The 15967-nt window shown below is 37.5% G+C and overlaps 1 protein-coding gene across 1 annotated transcript in view; it reads right to left on the reverse strand.

Annotated features, from left to right (window-relative positions):
• The window catches only part of LOC140849734 (protein NYNRIN-like), a 32948-nt gene extending 22098 nt beyond the window's left edge, over positions 1-10850 (reverse strand). The window contains exons 1-2 of the mRNA XM_073238080.1: positions 10760-10850; positions 4288-4464 (exon numbers count right to left, since the gene is read on the reverse strand). Of these exons, the coding sequence (XP_073094181.1) occupies positions 4288-4464; positions 10760-10850 (268 nt within the window). The remainder of the gene's footprint in view (positions 1-4287; positions 4465-10759) is intronic.
• Positions 10851-15967: the final 5117 nt, after the last annotated feature.

Below are 15967 nucleotides of genomic sequence, written 5' to 3' on the forward strand. Positions count from 1 at the left end.
CTTCATTAAAATGATTTCCTACCATCACACGGTGACCTAAATGACAACTGACTTTTGGCTTCTGTTAGCAGAACGCATTCCGATTTCATTTTCATGTATGAATGCAATTCATGCTTCACATCATGTTATTTTAAACAATACCATGATGTGGATTAATTAACAGTGCTTTAAAATCTATTTCCAATGTTGATATGTTTTAAAGGATAAATTCTAAGAAGTTCTATGCCCTTAAATGTTCTAATTCTCTAAAAATGTACTGCAGCATTTAAAGATGATTAGCTTTATACACTCAATGCACCATAAGCTTCTATTCTAATGTGTTATGTAATCAGAAACAAAGACTTTCTCCCTCTCTCCTTCTGCCAGACATTATAGCACAGGAGCAAGAGTTGAACTGGCATAAAAATGTCTTTCAAACACTGGTTAAATAGTAGCAAATCCTTAAAATCATTTCTGAATATTGTTACACATTTTGGTTTATCCAATCTCATACACGAATTAATAACAACAAACCTCTCATATCAGCCAAATGAATGACTCTAAGATTAGTCTGCAGTTTTACCTCAATTACAGTCAAGAAAGATAGATTTTACAAATAACTAAGAAATATTCATTGATTCCTCAGGTCCTTCACTTCTTCCCTTATTTTTTAGTCTAGATTTTATTTTTTCATAATTTTGGAACACAGTATGTTACTTCTTCCGAACTCTTGATGAATACAAAAAACCCACAATGGTTGTTTATATGATCTAACACATAATTAATGTGGTGAATTGCATGTAATCCCAACCTTTTAAATCTCTCTGAAGAATTACATTTCTGTCCACAGGCATGTCACTGTTAAAAAATGAGCTGCCTAATAAAAGAACACACAGTATATTAATATGTAATTTCTTTCCCAGTATGAATGCTAATTACTAACAGTGCAGACCTTATGCTTGCTCCTTGATATGGATTGACTTTCTAGCCCTCTTGGTTTGTGTCATCGTTCTTTCCACTCTCCTTCACACACATTTTCATTTTAAAGGCTCCTAAAGAGAGGCAGGGGGGCTATTTAGTGGTTTTTCTAGATCTAACACAATTTAGCTTGAGAACTTATAAAAGGAGGAGGGATGAGTATATTCTAATGTACTTCCAGAAATTAATTTGGTTTGCATGAAAAGAAATGTCATTATGTTAAATAATTCGCCTCTTGAAAGTACTTTCTCACTTGCTTTCTGGCAGTCTTATTAACCTGTAAAGATAATTCTGTTGCCTAATGTTTTTTTTCCCTTGTTAGCTTCCAATTGAAATTATGTAAATGTAGGATTTCTACAAATTATAGAGACTTCAAGTGTTCATTTTGATAGTTGTTTTTGGGTTTGGATTTTTTTTTTTAAATAGCAGTGTTTGGTAGAAGAGAATAAATCTCATAAGAGAAATACATAGCCTTTATTATTTGACCCACCCTTATAGCTCTCTTTCTTCATCAACTGCTTATTATTTATTCCATAGTCTGAATCCCACAAATTCTCATACCTCACTAGCAAAAGCTTTTAATAATGTATTATACCTCAAAAGGCAAACTCTTAGCCACTTAGTCCTTCAAACTATTTGAGATAAAAAATATATCCAAAAAACTCTTTGAGGGCTCATTTTTTTAGAATTGTGCTAATTTTACCTTTACTCCTCCAGTGCCTAGCAGTGTCTGAGAAATATAGCAAGCTCTAGTTATTCTGACCTCCATATCACCCATCACTGAACTTTGAACTCTTTGGAAATGCTTATGAGCAAGTATATGGCCGTCAATTTAATGAATACTCAAGTTAAACCAGTTGTCGAATGTAAGTGGTTTAAAATCAAACTTTACACTGCTTTGACTAACATGTACTTTAGGTGATTAATATGCTCACCTCATTTATTTCTTCTAAGATTGAGAAAATCAGTGACTAACACCCTGACCTTTCAGAACTAAAATTTTAAGTTAATGGGATCAGAGTTCAGCAAATTATATGACAGTTTTCTTTAAGGGTCAAAAAGAAGAAAACCTATTATGAGATGCCCACAATTTAAAGTAACACCAGTAAAGAATAAAAAGACACAACATGATGCCTGGAAACTGAGAAACCATCCACAGTGCCTGTGTAAGGACACTCAAGAGCAATACTGGACAAACAATAAAACATCAAGAACAGAAGAAAGAAAATGTATGTAAACTAAAAAAGCTTGTCACTGAGTGACTTCACTTTCCAAGGAAGGAAGGAAGGATTTAAGCCCCTGCAAATGGCTGTACCAAGAGAAACAGAAGTCATGCATTAGTTGAAACTGTGTGATTTTCTTTAGTTCTATCCAAGGTCATCCACTCAAGGTGTACTGGCTGCATCCCTGGGATATAGGACAGTGACACATACTAGACATTCATGTACAGATTTGTTGTTGAATAAATGTGCCCTGCTCTTTTGTAACTAAACTTGTACTTGTCATCTGTTAGTTTAGGTAATGTACAAATTGCAACCCTTAAAATATGAAAGACAATTAGCCTTACTTTGATTACAAACTGTGACAGAAAAAAACTCAAATACAGAAATAACCAATCAGAAGGTGATATGCTGTTTTCAGGGTTGGTTTTGTTTTTTGGTTTTGGGTATTTTTATCCTCAGGCAGGAGTTCAGCTTCCAATAGAGCTCTTAGCCAGCAAGCTTTTCTGGTCTCTGTGTTCTGGTTTTCCCGTGAGGTCAGGCTGTGAGGATTTCCTGGGCATCTGTGAGCCCCTACTGCGTTGAGACACCCGCCAGACTTACTCCCACTGGGTCCTTTAATAACCACTCCTTCCCTCCTAGTCTTAGAAGTTACCTGAGTGACTGTTTTCCTTGAAACCACCCAAACTTCCTAACCAACATATGTAGGAAAGCTTTATTTTTTTAAATTCAGATGTGCTTACAAAAATAAGATGGTGTTTTCTATCAGGCACTAGTGTTCTTCCTTCCTTTATAAAATCTGGACATCTTTTGATAAACATTGTTAGCCAAAAATATGACTCCTAAACTTCAATAGTTCACCAACTAACAAGCAGCTAGTGCTGATCCATTTTAGAGTATCGTCACATGTGCATAATAAAATCCTCCCCTAAAAAGCATCAACTTGGTATAATGCCCCAGTAATTAACCTTCTAAACTCCCCTTGAACAACAACTTTAAAGAGCCAAACCATCCTGCTCTATCCACTGCTGACCTGGCTTGACCCCTCCAATTGGTCTGGTTCCCTTACTCCCCTCGCCTTCTACTCACACAACAAATGAATGTTCTATAAAGCAATATCTATTGATCTTTAACTATGCCACATGAAATCAAAAGCAACTGGGATACAAGGGAATGAAATGAAATGGAAAGAAAAATGCATCTGATCCAGAAATGGACGTTTTATAATACTGGTACCATTTCATTTTGCCATTTTATCTCTTTTCCTCCATACCAGGCTTTACACATTCTTTTACAATGTTTACAAAGCATGCATAGGTACCTTCACACCCAAAAAGAAAATACTCTACCTGTAAGGGTACCCAAGTTGTCTCCAAAGTGCCATACAGGTATATTTGTGTTTATTCCATCAGCAGTAAAAGAGATAATGTAAAACACCAATGGGCCATTGGTGTTCCTAATACTTTTCTTTTCGTAGTTTGTACCTGAAATATTTGCCTTTACTACTGCTTGGGTGTAGAATTAAAGTATTTGTCTTCTATAACAGCTTCTTTATTTAATTATTTTATTTGCCAATTAATTTTATAATATACAATAGCCCTAGCCTAAAACTGCTTGTCATAGATACACATACATGCACACCTGATTTCATCCATTTGACTTGCTTTGAGGTGACATTCTAGTAATTTCTAAAGACTACCATTTGACTTGTGCTCTCTGTTAAATTCTGCTCATTTGATGGCTTTTTCCATGTCACATTCCTTCAAATAATTATTAAAGCCAAGATTTTTTAAGGCCTTAGTACACTAAAGTCAGAGTTACTGAGCAATAGGTTCAGCTTATCTGTTAGAATGCGGTGATGCTCAACACTGGGAGGAAACCTGAACACTTAACTTATATGTTCTACATTTGGAAACATTAAAAGACCACCCCACCCCTCCAACAAAGAGAGCAGGCATAGCCACCCAAAAGGGCCACCTGCAGGGCATTTGCACCCTGGTGATGGAATTAAGTGTTGCCCTTCCTAGACGGAATGCTCTAGACGTGGTTGGACTCTAAGTGCAGAAGGCTTACTGCAGCAAGCGTTACAGCCACCCTCCTGTCCCCAGACCAAGGCCACCCAGCGTGGAACTCGAGCAGCCCAGCCCTGGGCTCTGGCTGCTGACCAACCACAGCGCACCCTGTAGCAATTCTCCGGTGGTCACTGATTCTCTTTGGCTCTCCTGATATGGTCTCTCCTCTAAAGTTTGTCCATGACTCAGTTCAGTTCCCTTATCATCATGATTCTCTGAAAATAAAAACACCCAGAATGTTTTTATGCCACCTAATCTCCTAGAAACATTAGCAGGAAGCTCTCCTTTAATGGTGTTTACTTCCCTGCTCAGAGTCCAAGTACCCAGTTCATGGCAATCCAACATTTCAAAGAAAGGGATAAAACTAGTTTCTTTCTGTTTGTTTCTATCACTAGCTGCCACCACCACTCAGTGCTTTAAACATAAGTAACACATTTAACAGGGAACACCTAAACCAGTGAAATGAAACCTACTGGAATAGGAAAAAAATATTCCAGATTTCATAGGACAGTTTTTTCTATTTTTCAGCATTGCTTTGTCTCTATTGTATAGAACCAAGAATCATGCGAAGGTCCTGTCTTTTCTTTGGCTGCTAAAAAGCTCAGAGACAACTTTGCCACCAACCTTAAGTGAATGATTTTTAGATTTCATACCATTTATTGCATATACTCTTTTTCCAGGGCTTCACCCTATTTTTCTACCTATATTTACCCTTTATTTTGATTTCATTTTTATTCACTCTTTATCTTGTGGTCTTAAATACTCATACATTTTAAATATATTTTTCTTAATGAAATAAGTTATGCACACAGAATCACAAACATATATACATATATATATACATCACGTGAAAAATTGCTCAGAAAATAATGAAACTCTTAATGTCTCTATAATACAATGGCTCTTGAGTACAGACAGACTCATAGACCAAGACAAGGTCGTGTTCTCATGTCTGCTGGTAGTGTTATTGTGTCAGATAACATCAAGAGTATATAACAAACCTCTCTACGGCACCAGATTCAACCTGCAGGGACATAAATCGCTGCCCATTGTTGGGTTATCTCTGTTTATTTCATCACTACAACCTTGAGAGACTTCAGATTTTCCCAATCAGTACTCCTAATAAAGAAAAGTACTGAAAAGCAGCAAGAAATGGGGAGGAGGTACTGAAACTAATAAATACGAGCACCAATTGCCCAAATATTGACTTCCTGTTGATAAACTTCATGATGACTGCATTTTTTACTTCTTTGATGTTTCTGCATTAGGACCCGCCCAAAGAGTGTTTCCTGTGCTTTTTCCTTTAAAAGTGTTAAATATGGGGTTTGGTTTTTTTGGCTTTAAGCTTTATTTTGTTTTCTCCTTGCAGGCATAATATGGTGATGTTTTCGAATACACTTTCTTCCACTGCCCTAGAGTGACAGTGACTAATTCATCTGGCCCTCAAACCATTATTAAAACAGATTACCCACCATCAGCAGTTGAGGAGCACATTCCAGCCACCTTCCTAGGGGGTTAATGCAGCTGGAAGTGGGCCTACTAAACTGAGGTGATTGTCCCTGGAAAACACTGAAGAACTGAACAGAGTCACTGCCAATAGTATCACTTCTCTGACAGTATTAATTTTTACTTTGATTCTGTATGTCAGTCAGTGTGCCCAGCAATCACATGACAGTGAAATAATGAGATGGCAACTGCTTCTCTGCCCAACCCACGGCCCAAGCCCTGTCTCTGGGAATCCTGCCAGCTACCTGTACTTGGCAGCCACCTGCTTCATAACAAGGAGGAGCAAGAAGTACTTGTTCACTACACGACTCACTGTTCTGTCTTTGCAGCACTGGCTGTGAAGGTGTTGCTGGGAATGGTACAGCACCCCACAGGCTTTGCTCCCTGGCTTGAGTGAGACTTCAGATGAAGGGTTTCCTCATATGCATTCTCCATAGTAAGCAAGTAGGTGTTTTCAGGGTTTGTACCCAAATGTTTTGAGTATGTTTTCTGGGCAAGAGAAAAAATATGATGAGGAACTGTGTTCATAAGTCAATAACTTAAAGCAGTTTACAGATAGGCAAACATTCCTCCTCCCAGGTTTCTACTGACTCCAAAATGTGACAAAAAATTTTGCTTATGTACTGAAAGCAGTATCTCCTTTTATCTACTCAAAATTGTGTCCCTTTCAGCTAAAGCATATTTAAAATCACATTTCAGCTTTCTGGAGAAAGTAGCCATCAAAAACCTCAGCTGTCTTTCTGAGAAGGCAACAGAGGAGGAATGGAGTCATGAGCATATTGATCTAAAAGGCAAGTAGAAATTAGTGGACAGGGAAAAGTTAGAACTAGCCCTGAATACTCAAAAGAACATGAGCTCCTAACTCTGAATGTAGAATAATGTTTACCTGTTTATAATTCCTTGGAAATTATGGCCAACCTTGTAGCTCGGGCTCACTTGGTACATTTTCCCTTGACTGCCTCTTCATTAGATGCCTATAAAAGCTAAATACTTCCCCAGCCTAACAGACAAGAGCAGTCATTAGACACAGTTCTGCCCAACAAAATATAAGCAGAAGAGAAAAAGAAAGACTGAGAGGAAGGTGGTTGGTGGGGGGAAGAGAAGGCGAGGGTGACTTTGGGGGTAAAATTGTTCCTTTTCTAATAAAAGAGAGCAGATTCTACCGGCCTGGTCCATTTTCCCCATTTCCCTTTCTTCCTCTATCAAAGAAAATTTCTATGTGTGAAGCTATGCCAACAATTTTGCACCCATGGAGCAACAAGCATAGGGATTAAAGCTAGCACACTACGGCTATTAGAGTGGAAAGCTGGGAAAAGACCTAGGTTTCCTGTGGCACCAGTGAGCAGCTGAACCAACGGCAGAAACTCTACAGTTCTAGAGTTTTTGTTATGGTATAAAAATAAATGCTTATTTGCTTAAGCCACCTTTAGTTGGGTATGCTGTTACCTGCAGCCAAACACATTCCTAAGTGATCCCATAAACATGGCCAAAGGTTTACACATTTGCAAAGACCAATCTCATTATAGATTAATTAGTCTAAGTCAATGCATATGAAATTCTGGAGTCTGAGACTTGAAGAATCAGTTCTGTTCTGCCCAGTTCTTATCAGATCAGAGACCTTAAGTTAGGAGGGTAGGGCATAATGTGAGCAGCTAGCCCCCTCCATCATTCATATCCTTCCCTCAGCTGAAGCATCAGGGGTTCTGGAGATCTAAGACAGAAAGCCAAAACATTCTCAGAGAGCCCTCTTAGACTGACAAGTTCTCTACATTCACATACCTGGGAGTCCAGAATACCTTTCTTGAACTGAAGATCCTAATAAAAAAGGGCCTAAGGTTCCACCAAACACTCCCGATATTTACCCCTTCTTAGAAGGACTATACACTGTGAACCAGCCTGTTATGCACTGGAAATAAGCTCTTTGCTTTGGAGCTATGTAAAACAACTGAAACTTTCTATTCAGTCAAAGGGAAATGGTGCATATGAGAAAGAGAAAATCCAGCACTTAGCAGCAAGATTCATTGCTGACATTTTCATTTGGTTGTTATGGCAAGAAAATTCACAGCCAGTGGCTGTCAAATCCCAACATACAGAAGTTAACATGCTCCAGTAGTTGACAGATGCAATCATTTTTATCTTCATAAAAGAGAACAAAACAGGGGTTTTGTTAGGGAGTGCAGAAAGTTTGGGAATGACCAAATCTAATTCCTCTGACACTCATGGTTATAAAGTTTGGGGCAAATGTACATACTAACCCCTAAAGAAGCACAGACTTCAAAGCATGGGGTAAAGTCAAAAAGTGCTGAAAGGAATCCTAAAACCATGCATTCACCCCTCTCTGCACTACACTTCAGCTTCTGCCTTCCACCTTGCCAAGTCTTATCAGATATAAGCAAAGTAATTTATGTAAATAGAATCCATTATGCAAATGCTTCCAACTTGCTTGCTACTTGGAAATTTTGTTCTTTTATGTTAAGAAACATAGTCTTTATCCCCTGGAATAGACAGATTGGTTATGTTTATGTTCTTAAAACCTTCTGCTACTATTCTGGGCTTTGAGGAAAAGTCATTTTTTATTTTAAGAAATGTTTTGATTTGCCTCCCATCCCCTTCTGTAAAAACAGCCTCTTTGTTTAATTTGATGGTCTGCACACTAGCTTAATGATTGCAGTGGCTTAACGGAACCTTAGTGAGAAGAGTAGTATACAGAGATGAATGCATTATACCTCTACCCCACAGGGAATCTGTTGTTTCCTTGGTTTAGTATGAAAGTGAATAATTCAATTAACTCAGAGATCTCTGTGAGCTTTATTCCCTGATCTGTTTTAGTCATATTTACAAACATGAACTCAATGAAATTCTTGTTTGGAGCCATAAATAGGGAGGGGAAAAAAGTGTATGTTCTCTGTGGTCATTGTCTCTCTACATTATAAAATTACAAGCCAAATTATAATGAAATATAAGAAAGCATGCTCCACACTCCACATGAACATATTAAAAATACTCTTTCTACTAATGAACTGCATTTCATAATTTATTCATATATATGCATATACATGAATAAAGTGTGATAAACAAGAGTAAAAAGGCATAATAAAGAGGAAATAATGTAAGAAATATGACAGTGTTTTAATAAATGAACACTGCAACAAATGAATTATGAATTTAAAACTCACCTCCCCACCCTGAAGAAACACATTTTTCAAGTTGACGAGTCACTGTAACAGAACTGCAAGCCTCAAGTCATTTAAAAATACTGCCATTTTAATAAAAGAGAACACAACATACCAAAAACCTCCAATTTGATTGATGTTTATTTTGCTACTCAATGACCAGCCCAATCCAACCAGCCATGATTTAAGCCCACTCACTCTTGGACCATTCAAAATAAATCCCTCATGTTTCATTTGGAGCAATTATTTCATCAAAACATCTTGCTTCCTGATACTGCTCTGTGTTTTGCTAGTTGCTTATAAATTATATCTGATGACTTACTCTATTACTTTGTGGCTATGCAAATTAAGCCGTTATGTTTTCTGGTACTTTTCTTCAAATTTAACAAATATTTATTGAGCATTGACTAAGTGGCAGGCATTGTTCTAGGTTCTGTCTGATATTGTAGCAATAACCAAGAGACCCAAGGTCCCTGCTCTCATGAAGTATCTTGGTCAGGTGAGAGGAGACAAATAATAAACACAAATAAACAGGTGAACGAGATGATTCCAGACAAGAATAATGCTCTGAAAAATTAAGTGGACAATGAAATAGAGTGAGTGGCAGATGGCAGGACGGTTAGGTCAGATAAAACCTCTCTGAGAAGGAAACACTGAACTAAAATGTAAGTCCTGAGAAGGCAGTCCATGAAGATCAAGGGAAGGGTAATATAATCAGGGCAGCCAGATGGGACAAAGGCCTTGAGCAAGGAATAAACTTTTCCTGTTTAAATACAAGGGAAAATGCCGCTGCAGCCAGAATCCAAGAGATGAGGAGAGGGGATGGTAGAGGGGAGATCAGCAAGGAACCTGGGACAGATCACTTAGGGTCTCGTGGGTCTTGGAAAGGACTTCAGGTTTCAGCTTAATTGGATTTAGGAAGCCACTGGAGTGTTTTAAGTAAGGAATGTTGTGACAGGAACTGTCCTTTGAGCACATTAGTCTGGCTGTTGAATGAAGAATGGTGTGGAGCGCTTGGGATACAATGGGAAGCAGGGAGAATAATTAGGAGACTTCTGTAGCATTCCAGGTGAGAAATTACACTGTTTCCAACTAATGTCTGAACTCTGGATTTGGTGGGGAATGGTAAAATGCAGGATATATATTAGAAGTAGAACTTAACAGGACTTGGTGATTAGATGTAGATTACAAGGAAACATCTTCCACTGAGACATTTTTTTTCTCCTAATGACATTTCCTCTCATCCAACCATACTGGTCCTTACAAATAAACCAGGTCAATACAAAACTACAAATCCTAACATAAATTTCTGTTTTTGATTAAAATTATATCAACCCATAAGAGCATTAGTGGGGAGACAACTTAATAAATTCATTTTGATAAGAAAATTCATTAAAAATATGTGGTTTATAAGTGGGGGAGTCTTAATAAAAACAGTGATTTGGGGTGAATAGTTTTAGAAGCACTGAGCAAATAGCTGCAAAAATTCTGAAGTTGGACACCCTCACCTGCCTTGCTTTCATGCAAATTGCAAATGCACCAGAAAGGGGGCACAATTCAAACTTACCAGCAATTTACCTTAGAGTTTGTGAGTTTATCAGATCTTTTTCCATGGACATCGTTTAGAAAGAGAGAAGGGAGAAAGAGGATAAAGCCACAGCTCCTGAGGGTAAGAAAGGTATCGGGGAAAGTGCAAATAATACAGCAGAACCTCAAGTTCCAAATATGAAACTCACCTGTAATACTGTCTCCGTGAGGCCCTAGGTGGAGCAAGGAGGAGGTGAGCTTATGTTAAGGCCAGCCTTAGGGATAGATGGGAATTTTCACTAACCACTTTCTTTCTTTTGCTCAGCGAGGAACCAGACATGGGGTTTGGAAGGAGTGGCACTGCCCAGGACTGAATCCAGATTCCAAGGAGACATTCCACGGGCCTGGCTTTGACTAGATGCTGCTGTTGGTGGTCAAAGTTTTCAGCAACCACAACAGGATTCAGACACAGACTGAGTCTCCAGCACATGGGTCCCCAAAATAAGCCATCCACTTCCATTGGCACCAGTGGTGGCAGGGAAGAAAAATGGTCTCAAACTTTCTCATTATGCCCAGACATTTGCGTGCCCTCCTCTACCTGAGCTTAAAAGAGATATGGAGGGAAGAAGCCTCTGAAACATTATTCTTTCCTAATGTGTTAGTGGTACCATCCTGTCTCTTGCTCCAACTCTTCTGATTTTACACTTTAAAGCCATTGCCTCCACAATCCTCAGTGAGCACCCGTTTCTCATTTCTATGACATTCATATTTGTGTATCAGGTCATTAGGCAGCTCTTTGTTCAGCTAATTTGGCTTCTTCTCACCCTTCCTATGTTTCTTATATAAAATGGTTACATTCTCCTTGCTTGGGCTTATTTTCAACCATAATATCGTTCTTCCTTTATGTTGAATTATTAAAACCCTTGCTGGAATTTCCATGCAGTTGGAGAAATATTAACACAGAGAAACAAATACAGCATACAAACCTCAGGCATTTTCTTCAGCACAGAGGCATGAGGACAGGCTCTGGGTTTGATTTAGTATGCAACTGTTACTTTCAGAGCAAACAACTACTCATTGTTTCATTTCATAATCTTTCTTTCCAAAGTTTCAGCATTAAAGGAGTCTAACCATATTACAGTAGGTATGAGAAAAAAAGAGGAGAGAATCGCCCTTAATCTTATGACCTAAAATAGCCATTACTGCTTTTGAGTATTTGAACTTTAACTTATTCATGTTTTAGCTCTTATCCTTGTTATTTTGAAAATAATATGGTTAGAAGTGAATTTGGGTTTTACTATTTGGGTTTTACTAAGCAAGGTTTTAAAACCAGTTTATGTGTAAATATTCAGAAAATATTTCCTGTGGTGGTGGTAAATTATTTAACCATTATTAGATGCAGAATGTGGTAGAGACAATAGTAAAAACATTAAGGTAGACAGAATCATCTTTATCCAGTCAGCATCTAGCCTAAATTAAACTAACAAATCAGAAAGTGAAAATTATAGGGAAAGGAAGCCCTATATATTTGGATAGGAGGATAGTGTAAGTCCTAGTCAGCCATCTCCAGAGAGTCCAAAGCAATACAAAACGATTTTCCAGAGTAGAAATGGTTTGAAAATAAACACCAAAGCAGACAGAAGGAAGAAACTTGACAAGTTTACCCATGAGACATACACAAAGATATATTATTCATGCATAATGTAAATATTTCATTTTTTCAATACTTGTACAGTTGTCTGCACATCTTTTTTTTTATAACTGTCTGTGTCACATGTCATCTATCTTAGATGTTTAGTTTTTGAAGCAGTGATCCCTAACCTTTTGAGAATTAAAAATCCCTATTATTTGTTATATGACAACTGCCCTTCTCCAACCCTCCGCCAACCAAAAAAAGACAGGAGGATTGGGGAGCTTGAAATTATGTAAACTTTCATTTTATGTAAATTAAAACTATTCTAATTTAGAGGATTTGTGTACAATTCCAGCTGGGATAACCAAGGATTTCTCCTCATTTTCTTCCTACACATGATATAAAACCTAGGTTGCAAGCCATTGTCCCAGGGGAAAAGTTGTATCTAACAAAATATTTCTTTCTGAATTTTAAATATAAAAGGAGTCTAACCATATTAGAGTAGTTATAGGAAAAAAAGGGAAAAAAATAATCTCATGACCTAAAATAACATGAATTGCTTTTGAGTATTTTGCTCTTTTACCTCTTTATGTTTTAGCTTTTGTTCTTACATTATATTTAACATTATGCAAGAAATACATTATTATAAGCCCATTGTTTTTAAAAAGTTAACAATACAGAAGTGCCAAGAAAGTAATAAATCAAAGTCCCCATAATTTTCCTCCCTCATTTTCATCACCTCCCTTCCCAGTGGTTAGAACTGTTAAACATCTCAGTAGGTATTATTCTCAAATGTATTCTATGGATTTATACATAGTCATGTATTTGAACTATAAATATGCAGCTTGAGTCTTTTTTTTTACTAAAATAGTTCATATTATACAGATCATTTAGCAACCTGACTTTTTTTTAACTTAACAACATATTTTGGAAATCTTTCCATGCTGACACACATTCTTTTGATTAGCTACATAATATTCCAACACACTAAAATCAAAAATTAATTTAACTGCACACAATATTGTTAGATATGCAGGTTGTTTCCACTTTTTGCTTTAAAATCAATCAATGCTTCAATAAGAAGCATGTATGTTATACATAGATTTTGGGGCTCAGGCTTTAGAGAACAGATTAGCTGGAAGTGACAGTAACGGGTCAGGGAATATTTTAGATTACAACAAATAGTGTCACACTGCCTCCCAAAACTAACTTTTTTTTTAATTATGTTGCTTAAAATTATGTATTCTGCCTTTCCATAGTTGTGTAATATTGGACACATAGATAAAGAATACTTTATTTAACCATTTCTCTACTGTTAGATTTTATATGGTATCTAGTTTTTCACCAATATGAAAAAATGCTACATCAAAATTTTCTGGGAATATGGGCTTTCAATGCTATAGATGATGATTTCTTAGCATGATTTATCATTCATACATATTTCTGACTTCCTTCCAATTTTACCATAGCATTATCAGTTTTACTTTAACTTTTCCTATTTGTTAAACTTAATAGTGAATCTAAGGAGGCTGAAAATGTATATTTTCTAGAATTTCTTCTTTTGTACATTATGCCTGTTTATTAAGAATATCAACTCTTAAATGAAACTTAACTTCATTTCTTGGCATTTTCTGTTGAAAAAAAGAGTCTCTAGGTTGTTCTTTTCATTTTTACTTTGGCTCTGTTCTTTTCAATTGTTACAATGCAACAACAAAACAATAACAATTAACATTTTAGGATACATTTTCTGTGCTTGCCATTCTTAACATTTTTCTGATTAGGGAACCAAGGATTTTATCAGATAAAATCTATAGATCTATTCCTTATCATTTCTGCTCTCACTTCAAAGCAAAGAAAATTATTTCTTTTTTTTAAGGTTTTAATAAATATCCAATTCTACTTCCCTGTACCTTTAAATATTTGTGTTCCTAAACTTTATGAATTTCTCTTGGTCTATAGCATTAAGTATCACATGGATTTTCTTTTCCCAAAATTGTTAACTCCTTTTCAAATCACCTGTCACAACGATGTACAGATAAGGCCAGAGTAAATGCAAAGATGTGATGGTAAAGACAAGAAGAAAGATCACACAGTTGTGTTCACTAAGTCCAAATAAGGGAACAGATATGACAAAATGGACGTAAAACAAAAGGCTATAGAAATCTATCTGCATATCCGATATAAATTCTGCTCTTAATCATTGTACTTCTATTACTTAACATTAAAATTACTCTGCTAGTACATAGGATTTTTGAAGCAGTATGGTATGAAAGTCAATATACTTTTAAAAATCACAAGATAGCCCTCCTGATCATCTAGCTTTTCCAAACCAATTGTAAGCTCTTTGGGAACATGATATGTGTCCCTGCTTCTTTGAAATTCCCTACATGGCCAAGAACTCAATACATGGCTTTCAGTGAATACTGGTTAGTAAGAATTAAGCATTCAGTGAATACTGGTTAGTAAGAACAGTGCAACACTTCATTGACTCCCTCTGTGGAAATGTCTGGAGCCTACAGTGTGGCCGACGCCACTGTACATGCTGTGTTGTCAGGAGCATAAAACAAGAGCAGTCTCTGTGCTCATGGAATATGAGTTTCTGTGAGGCAGACTGTATTTCACCAATAAATTGTCATTACTAATTATAAGTACTCTGAAGGAAAACTACAAGGTAGGGTAGAGGTGTCAAAAAAGGCATCCCTGAAGAAATGACATTTGAAATGACATTGAAATGACAAGTAAGACTTGCCTAAGTGAAAGGGGAGGTAGGGAGAGCAGTTAGAGGGGTGTGGGGAAGTTGGGGTTCCTATGGCCAGGATCCTCACTGAACCTAAACCACTTGATGATGTAACTGGCCTGTTGCTAGGCTACTGCTTCCACACCCATATGCAATAAGCTATTATTGACTGAGTCCCTATATAGAGAGCTTGGCCCAGTGCTCAGCGTGGAGGCAGAGATGCTAGTGCTCGACCTATTGCCAGGAGAACAAGCGGGTAATAGACCCTTTCACCCCAAGAACATTCTACTGTCATTTCTTTGGTCACAGTGAATCTACAGTGAACTTGCTGGCAGTTGAAACCCATTGGCAAGACAAGGGGATAGTCTACACAGAAGCCTCGATGCACTCTGGAAGCACATCTTCCAAATGATCCTCACTCCAAAAGAGGGCCAGGAAAAAGCAATGCAGAAAGTCTGGGAGGAGTGGAGCATGGGAAGGAACAATGACACAGCTCTGTAATATCAGAGCAATTAGTTGAAAAGGAAAGTGCTTAATTTATTGCCACTCGTTTGATCCAAAAATACCAAGTAACTACCTCACCTGTGTCCTTACTCTCAAGAGGCTGCCCAGCCCCTGTCTTTGGCAGCTTCAGCCTCCCTAGAACCGCAGGCTGACTGTATGGCTTGCCGATGATTAACAGTACCTGACTGTCCCCAAAATGCCTGTTCGCAACATGAGTGTGGGTAATGCAGTGTCTTAAGTTCAGCCACAGAGTACATTCTGACAAAGCTGTAGACAGTAAAACCCTTTCCCATATTTTTTTAATCCCTGCCCTTTTGGCACTGCTACCTCTATCACCACAATTCATATCCAAAATAAGTAAGGAAAGTGTTTTTGCTTTTTATACAGGTAAGGGAGAGAATGAACTAAAAAAAAAAAAAATGATACCTTCATCCCACATGGAGGATTCTTGTCTCCAGAGGCAATGTTCAGATCCCCGTCACTGTATTACTGGCAGGCTCTGCACAGGTGTATGACACCTGGCACAAGCTCAGGAACACAGAAATGGTTTCAGGTGGATGCAGGAACCCCCAAGATGTTGGGATCCTTACATTCCAAGTGTTTTTCCCAATGTTCAATATCAGTCAACAAAGAATGCA

Source organism: Manis javanica, chromosome 5 (genome assembly GCF_040802235.1).
Source record: "Manis javanica isolate MJ-LG chromosome 5, MJ_LKY, whole genome shotgun sequence".
Taxonomy (NCBI): Eukaryota; Metazoa; Chordata; class Mammalia; order Pholidota; family Manidae; genus Manis; species Manis javanica.